General features: G+C 36.7%; 1 protein-coding gene across 1 annotated transcript; it reads left to right on the top strand.

Annotated features, from left to right (window-relative positions):
* The first annotated feature begins 1,337 nt into the window (after window positions 1–1,337).
* Window positions 1,338–8,427, top strand: mpl (MPL proto-oncogene, thrombopoietin receptor). The gene is made up of 12 exons (XM_017420427.3): window positions 1,338–1,524; window positions 2,138–2,258; window positions 3,089–3,264; window positions 3,882–4,039; window positions 4,187–4,331; window positions 4,463–4,574; window positions 5,378–5,547; window positions 5,898–6,040; window positions 6,788–6,941; window positions 7,169–7,250; window positions 7,430–7,517; window positions 7,682–8,427. Exons 1-12 carry the CDS (start codon window positions 1,410–1,412, stop codon window positions 8,141–8,143), a joined length of 1,926 nt encoding a protein of 641 aa, XP_017275916.1. The 5' UTR covers window positions 1,338–1,409; the 3' UTR covers window positions 8,144–8,427.
* Window positions 8,428–8,727: the final 300 nt, after the last annotated feature.

Here is an 8,727-nt window from a genome sequence, read left to right as displayed (position 1 = left end):
CAAATTTTATTGCGTGCAAAAAAGCTTGAGAAGTTTCCAGATAAAGAAAAAGAAAAAACACGTTTATCAGCTCGGTGTCAGTCTGTAAGTTTCAGCATCTTAAAGTCAAGCGTCATTGGGGACATTTCTCAAAAACAAAATGGCTTCTATGATTGTTATAACATTACATTAAATGAATAAATTGTGTGTCAAAGGTTAACGAAAAGCTGCTGATTGATAAATACTATGCAGTCAAACATACAGCATTACAAATTGACATTTATTGTATCTGAGAAAACTAATTGTGGTAAAAGTAAACTGGAGCAAATCTATCCATCCATCGATACATTACATACAATGCATACGTACGTATGTACATTACATATAAACAAGTTAAAACAATCATGGCAGTATAATGCTGCTGATGCTGTTTTTCTTGTTTTTTGGGGAGGCTCTTTTGGCTGCTTTGTTAATGTCTGCGTCCCTCATCTTTACTATTATCTTATCCACTGGTGGTTGGCCTTTCCTGCCAAAAGAAGTACCAACAGCGCAAAAAAATAAGTTTGTATTTAAAAGAAAGTCTGATTCTCTTTCTCTATCACATTTAACAACATTTCCCAACATGGCTCAGTTAGTTGTGCTATATTTTGTTGTAAAGTGTACCATATGTCAGTCATCCACCTCTAAGCTTTCCGGAGTTTAGCTCATTAAGGACAGTTTTATGTAAAAAAAAAAAAAAAGAAAGAAAAGAAAAAATTCTGTAAGATGACATTTTTTTACAACTTTTAGATCAGTTTAACTACAGCATGTTTGAGTAATAAAACCACATTGATATTCTTAGTTGGTGTGATCTGCTGCTGCTGTGTAGCATCAGGATGTGGTTAATCAGCACACACATACACACACACACACACACACAATTTTGAAAAGAAATCTTTTCAGATAATGTAAGCCGTGTGTGTTTACAAGAGGAAGGCTTTGAAAGACAGGAAGGGTTTTATGAGTATGAACATCAACTTGTAAATTTCTCCACATCGTCATAAGTGTTAATAAGTGAGAGATTTCTTAAAGACACCAAAAAGCTAATAAAGCTGTGCTGTGAATTAATCTTTCACCACAGACATGATTTCAAAACATAAATAAAAAAATTTAAAAAAATCTTTACTTTGGAATAAGGAATGATTTGCAAAGCCAGCCAAAGGACAGACAGCTGCAGCAGAAATATAAAAATGTATAATTTATGTTTAATCACTTCCGCTAAACTGCCTTTTTTAGGTGCCAACTTCCACGATACAGAAAACTCACTTCCGTTTTCGCCACAACTTGTCTCCTTGGGTCAACCCCTCCCCAGACATGCCTGCTCAAAACTGCACATAGAAAACACAAAAACCACAAACCTGAGCGGAGTTAAAGAGCCATACCGGTGAACAATGAGTGTCCTCTGCGTGTGGAAGATATTCTTTATGAGCTTCTGGTTTCAAGCTTTTTTAGCAGGGATACATTGCAGGAATGGAAATCCTTGTGTCAGTCAGCTATCAAAGGAAGGTATGGCTTAAAAACTCTTTATTTTGATGTGTTCTTGTAAAATGTAATTATTTTCCACCCATTTATTTTAACACCTGCTGTTTCTTTGTTGTTGAAAACTCATACTCATCATAAACTGTACAAAAGTTGCCAAAAATGCAGTTTCTATTATACCTTAAAATACTGTAATTTACCTTGAAGTTGCTTTTTATTAAGTTTATTAGTTTCTTCATTTTTTTGCTTTCTGTCAAATGTTGTGCAGGACAGTCACTGTTTGACATACAGTATTTAAGTTCTTTTTTTAAATATATATAAATTAGTAAACTTGACCATATGTTTCATATTTACAAAAACATTTGTTGAGGCAATATACTTTCTTGTAGAAGACAAAGGAAGTTACAGGAAGTTTCTTTTTTAAGCTATGTTTTTTGTACATTTTGGAAATTATCGTAGCTGTCTGAAACAAAGTTCTATCAGATTTTTAAAATATCTTAAATCAACCCTAAGAGTGCTTCATTGCTTTAAGATGTGCTGCCTTTTTAGTTTTTGAGGAAGTCTATACAAAGTCCTTTTTTTTCTGACGTCCTTACTAACCGTCCTGCTTGTTGTTTATGTGTCACGTATGTTTGCCCAGATATTCTGGTCATGAAGGATGAGGAAAGTCCTAAGTGTTTCAGTCGCACTGGAGAAGATTTCACCTGCTTTTTTGAGACCATGGACAACAAGACTTTTGATTTGTTCTACAAACATTCAGCGTACGTTTATAAAGATTCTGGGGATTTCTTTACTGAGACACCTGGGAATCGATTTATGCATTATTAGTAAAAAAAAAAAGAAAGTATTTCCTCTATCAGGCCTAAGGTTTTACATATTAGATTTAAAAAAATCCTTTCCAGATCCTAAAAAAGGTAGTATTAACCTTATGCAAACAATAGCACAGGAAATGTAATTACACATTTAATAAAAAATAAGTGAAAATACAGAAGCTGTGTGTGAAAAACTTACCTTTTTTCTTGGGAATTGGGCAGGCCCGGAGTTTGAACCCAGGACCTTCTTACTGTGAGGCAACAGTGCTAACCACTAATCCATCGTGTAAGGCAGTGGTCTCCAATCCTGGTCCTCTTTGGGCCACCATCCCGCATGTGTTACTTGTTTCCCTGCTCCAACACACCTGATTCAGAGGTTAAATGACCTCTTCTTGTTCTGCAGAAGCCTGTTAATCACCCTTTGATTCAAACAGCTGTGTTGGAGCAGAGACACAAGTAAAACCTGCAGGATGGTGGCCCTCCAGGACCAGGACTGGAGACCACTGGTGTAAGGTTTTATATGGACTGTTTGGGGTTTTATAAACCTGATTTTAAAACAACTTAAGGGCCAGAAAAACATGTCAAATGATATGTAGGTTTTTAAATACATTTTCCTACAATTGAAACACTGTGAATTTCCTTTTTTTGTACCATGACTGCACAAATTTATATTTAAATGACCTAAATTGTGCTGTTACTGCTTACTTTTTGGTTTAAAACCTCAAGCTTGAACTGCCCTTTTTGTTCTCTGTTCTCTGTTCTTCTTTTTGATAATCAAGGGTGCCAAGAACGAGGTGTAAGATGTCTGTGTGTGGAACAGAAGAAGGAACTTTCCTGCACATCTGCTCGTTTCCCCGGACAGATGTTTATTTATACACAGACACAGAGATTCAAGTGATGGAATCCACCAACAACACCATGTTCTACAATCGGACAGTCACTGTGGAAAATCACTGTAAGATGTTTGTTTTAAAATATTTCATTCCTCATTGAAGGAATGAATGAATCTAAACAGTAAAAGTAGAAATACGTGAGACCACGCAGGTATATGAACCTTCTGAGGATGGTGCTCCAATCTACTGAAAATCGTTTTATCCATAAAGCTGCAGGATTTGTGTTACTCTTTGCCTTCATTGTCTTATTTTTTATTGTCCTAATGTAGTTACTACCAATCAGCCTAATCTTTAACTGTCTGCTGTTCCCTTTATTCATCCTTTTACCTTTTTAAAAAAAAAAAACTTAGAAGAGTATACATGTTGCCATTGTTTTAAAAATGTTAATGAAGTGAGTCATCCGAGAAATTAAATGCTGTTCTAATATGAAAAAGATTGTTTGTGCCAGCTTTGCATTTATCCTTGAATCTTTTTTTCCTCTTGTCTTAGTTTGGATTGCAAGAGGCAAGTTTGAAGGTATCTTAGCTAAATAAAAAACAGACAATATTAGAAGAAAGCCAAGCTGTGGGATGGCGGTCAACTGGAATAAAACCTTAAGAGCCTTCCAGTCAGCCCTTTCTCTGCTATGTGATCTCCTGGCCACTAAGTTCACTTCAATTTCACAATATTTTTCCCACAGATCTTCTGAAACCCCCGTTTAAAGTGTCTGTGAAACCAAATGGTCATGAGGGACAGCTGGATGTTTCCTGGGATGCAGAAGTGATTGAATACATGGAGGATGAAGAGGAGTACAGAATCCGATACTCCTCCAGGTCTCTGGGAGAAACAACAACACAGGTACCCACAAGCCTTCAATACATTCATTCTTCTAATTATATTTTCATTTTCTTTTTGACATGCAGTTGTGGCAACTTACATTTTTACACAGAGTTTTAAAAAGGTACGTTAGCTTCGTTGTAAAATCTGAGATGTGTGTGATTTCAGACAAAGAAGAAATCCATCCAGCTGCCTCTGGTGCCAGGAGAGGAGGTTGAGGTCCAGGTTGGAGTGAAATTGGCCTTTTCCTCAGATACTGGTCACTGGAGCAGCTGGTCCCAACCTGTGCGAGCTTCAGTTCCCCAAAGTGCAGGTAAACACATACTGAGAAAACAGCATATAGATAATATAGAGTATATGGAGAAACGTGTTATTATTAGAGAAGGAACTGATTCCTATACATTGAGCAAAACACCAATATTATTTATGGTGTTCCTCTTTCAGATGAACTCTCACTGCGCTGCACTTTTGACCTGCAAAGCGTTACCTGTCACTGGAATGGAACCAAATATGGAGCAAATAATGAATACAAACTTTTCTACAAGATGAGTTCCAGGTAACACAAAGCATCTTATACATTTTGTCACTGATTTGAACTTTTTGTGTGTGTGTGTGTGTGTGTGTGTGCAAATGTTTCCAAATCCACAGGACCTGTTGTCTATCATGAGAGGAATAAACACAGTTAAGGACATGCTGGTAACATTTTCATCCTCCCAGTTAGTAGCTTGGAAAGGTTTAAATGAAACAAAAGATTAAACCAAATTGCAAGAATGTGTTTTAAAAATAAAAGTAATCCAGCATGCATGACTGAGAACAGAGAGCTTCTGAATGATAAGCACAAGATACACGAAGAGAGAGAGAGAGAGAGAGAGAGAGGCTGCACACTCTAAAAAATCAGCAAGCTTTATTTGAAGTTGCATTTGTGTTTTTTTTTTTGTAACCAGAGTGTGCTGTCACTCTTCCTCTGTGTGTGTGAACCGCTGAAATCTGATTTATGTGTGTTACTTTGCAGATGAGCCTTAAAATCAGCCTTGATGCCTTTGAAAGAAATCTAGAAGCAGCTGAAAGGCTGAAGATTGAGATTCTGCATCTTATTTGCACTTTGCAAATATTCCATATTGTGCCATAAAATTGTTCAATAGTGTAAAAACTCTGCTTTTTAACAATCATAGTACGGATCTTTTATTTAGAATCCTGATTTATTTTTGAGATATTCTGTTTCTTTTTTAACCATAGCACCACGTTTTAGTTTTTCACTGTGTATACTTCAAATAATATTTTACATAGCAAACCAAGGTTTTGATGTTTTGTTTTTTTATTTTCTTTTGACGTGACATGAATTCTGTGCAACCCTCGCAGAGAATCTTTGCAGTGGACTGAATGGACCGAGTGTCTGGCTGGTGGAAAACTCACCGACACGTGTTATTTTTATGGAGATACGGCAAAGAAAATAAAGATCAAGCTGAGCAGCACTTCAGATTCGATCAACAGAACGTTCTTCAGCGAGGAGTTCACGCTCAGGAACTTGAGTGAGTGTTCTCGTTCTTCTTCTCTGAGTTTCTTTCAGATTTTTGTTTGTGTTTTTAACCAATAACTCAAAGTGTAAACCTTAAATCTAAGGAATTAAATTTTCAGCTACCTGTCTCCCACAGTAAGTCATGAACATGGCACATTTTTACTGACTCACATTAATTTAAACACATGTATAGTTAGCTAAAGTCAAGGCTGAAAGAACACTATTTGCTTTTTTTTTCCTGTCATAAACAGCATTTTAACCTTGATTTCTCTTGTTGCCTCAGTTACAGCAGCACCTCCTGATCCTCTATCAATCAAAAAGATCTAATTTTGTGATTCTGTTGGTTTGTTTTTTTAATCTCAGTTAAAACGGTTCCACCACGACACCTAAAAGGTGAACCGAGGAAAGACAAGTTGTGCTTGGAATGGGACGCTCCTGTCCTGTCTCTGTCCAACCATCTGCAGTATGAAGTTAACGTTCAGATCAGAGGAGGTGAACGCTGGAGTGTACGTTACATTAACACTACCTGTCATGTTCGGGGAAGCTAAAATAAAAATGTATATTAGGATTGCTGCAAAGATCACAGTTCTAGTTTGAAAAGTGAAGAAGGAACAATGGGGGAATCAAACATGAATGCTATTTTTTTTTTGCTAATAGAACAATTACACTTTGTACAAAATTATATTATATTTAATATATATACATATATAATTTTATATATATGGCTAAATGAGAGAGCTGAATGTTACATTTTTGTTTATTACACATAAATAGTGCATAATAACATTAATTTTACATGTTACAAACATAAATGGGTCAATAGTATTAACTTAATACTTTTTTTTCAGATGTTAAAATGTGAATATGGTAACTCAGCCATAACTCAGTATTTTTTGTAAGTTTATCTTAGAAATACAAACAAAGCCTTTGTGGAACTAAAGCATTTAGTGTAGAGTTAAATATTTCAATTTACTTTTAATTCATAATATTAACATTAAGTTAAAGTTGTGATAGATGGTAAAACTTTTTGGACAATTCTTTATCTTGCCACAAGATGGTGGTAAAGTTATAAGACAGAAAACTTTTGTACTGGATCTATGCTGCAACATTACAAGCTAATGAAAAAAAGTCACAATAAGTAATTATTATTTATTACTTCTGGAGCAACTGAGACCGGAAAGCTAAGCAAAGTGTAAAAAAGACAAAGTAAAGAAATAATATGACTAAATTAGTGATTTTTACAATGTCTGCAGATAATAAAGGGCCCCGACACTAACACGTGTGTGAAGGTCCCATCTGGTTCCCAGTTCAGTGTTAAGATTAGAGCTAAACCAACTGGATCCATTTACTCAGGCTACTGGAGTAACTGGTCGGATGTGCTTACAGATGAAACACCAGCTGACACAGGTGAGCTCGAAGACAAAAAAAAGGGTCAAAAGTAAAATATGTTCAACTTATTATGAATGATGTTCTTTGTTTTGGAGACTAAAAGCTGCATATTTTCAGCACAAACAGTGATTTAGTTGATTCTTAGTCAGAAAGTTGTGTTTTTAGTAAATCCTTTCATGTAACTCTGAACAGTAAAACAAGACGTTTGTCATGAATAGTGACTTTACTGTTGTTTAACGTTTCAGACTTGTTGCTCCTGTGGTGTATCCTTGTCCCCATGCTGATCATTGCCATCAGCTTCATCTGTGTGTCTTGTCTTTACCGCAGGTAAATAAAAAAATGTCAAAAAGCCTTACATCACTTTCAGGGACAACACTAAAAATGTGTTTCCAAGTTTTCTGACATTTTAGTTTAGAAAATAAATCCCAAGACTAAAACTTCTTGAATAATGAGTTCCTTTTAACTGACCACAATTTAAATATCTGTTATTTTGTGTGTTTTTATAGCAGGCTCGAGCAGTATTTTTGGCCACCAGTGCCCAACCTTGAAAAGGTTCTGCAAAACTTTCTGACAGACATCAACCAGCAGAAATGGGTAAGTTATTTAGCAACAGAAATCACCTTAATCATGCATACATTAATCATGCAAATGATAAAAAATGAGGATATGCAAGCAACAAAACACTGTTATTGTCAAGGCACCTGCTCTTACTGTACAGAAATGTCATAAAATATTAAACAGGACTTCCTGTATTGCAGGGTCCCCCTGTCATAACAAAGCAGTGCTTTGAAGAAACCCCTTCATCCGTGGTGGAGATCATGACTGAAGATGAGATTCCAGGATTGGAAAAATCCTCAGAAGAAACTTCTGAACTCCTGACGTCTGATGGAAGTCTCTCCACTGTAGTACAGGTAAATAGAAGTCCTGGGACTGAAGTCCTTTCAGACTATGTGACTCTGAACAGAGAACTGGCTTTCATCTGCGTTGGACAAAACAGTTACGTTTATGAGCAGGTTACAGAGAAAGAAGATCCTGAAGTAGGAGACAGCCTCCTCCAAACATGTCCCTTTTCCTGCACTGAAGGTGTTCGGTTGTGCTCAGGCAACAACTACTTCAACCAATCCTACCTAACTATGTCCAAGTCTGCAGAAACATTAAACAGCAAGATCAGCGCTGAAACCGCTCCAGGCAACCATTATACTAACTTTCCCTACAACTAAATTCACACCAGAGATCTTCTGCATACACTTCACTGATGCTGCGAACCAGGAGTTCACTTTAACTTCATGCTGGCTGTAATAAAGTGAAGCTGCACTAATATTAGTAGTAGTACCAGGAGCAGTCAGAGAGCACAAACCCCCACCAAGACCATAGTGTCAATAAAAAATAGTGCAATCCTGATCCTGATTGCAACCCCAACATTTCCTGAAAATTTTATCAAAATCTGTTTAATATTTTTATGTAATTTTACTAACACACAGGAAAAACAAACAAGTACAACTGAAAACAGAGGTATGAAAGGGGTCACCTGTGACATTGACCTTTGACCCTGTGACTTTGAAATCAACAGGCATCATCCTTGACCCGTGAGGTGTCCATCTGTGCAGTTTGACATTCCTACGTCACACGGTAACAGAGTTAGAGCACAGGATCGCTATGACCTTGACCCGAAAATCTGTTCATAACTTTTTGAGTAATCGTGTGCACAGACAGACAGGCAGACAGGCAGACAGGCAGGCAGGCAGACAGACAGGCAGGCAGACAGACAGACAGACAGGCAGGCAGGCAGGCAGGCAGACAGACA

Source organism: Kryptolebias marmoratus, linkage group LG24 (assembly GCF_001649575.2).
Source record: "Kryptolebias marmoratus isolate JLee-2015 linkage group LG24, ASM164957v2, whole genome shotgun sequence".
In the NCBI taxonomy this organism is placed as follows: Eukaryota; Metazoa; Chordata; class Actinopteri; order Cyprinodontiformes; family Rivulidae; genus Kryptolebias; species Kryptolebias marmoratus.
The sequence above is the reverse complement of the archived record's forward strand: the minus strand, read 5'-3'. Positions and strand labels throughout refer to the sequence as shown.

Bases quoted from the DNA above. Each gene is read 5' to 3' on its own strand.
- mpl (XM_017420427.3), top strand. From the start codon at position 1,410: ATGAGTGTCCTCTGCGTGTGGAAGATATTCTTTATGAGCTTCTGGTTT. The intron at 6,041-6,787 runs GTACGTTACATT...CAATGTCTGCAG, and splicing joins GAGGAGGTGAACGCTGGAGT to ATAATAAAGGGCCCCGACAC. The intron at 7,251-7,429 runs GTAAATAAAAAA...GTGTTTTTATAG, and splicing joins GTGTCTTGTCTTTACCGCAG to CAGGCTCGAGCAGTATTTTT.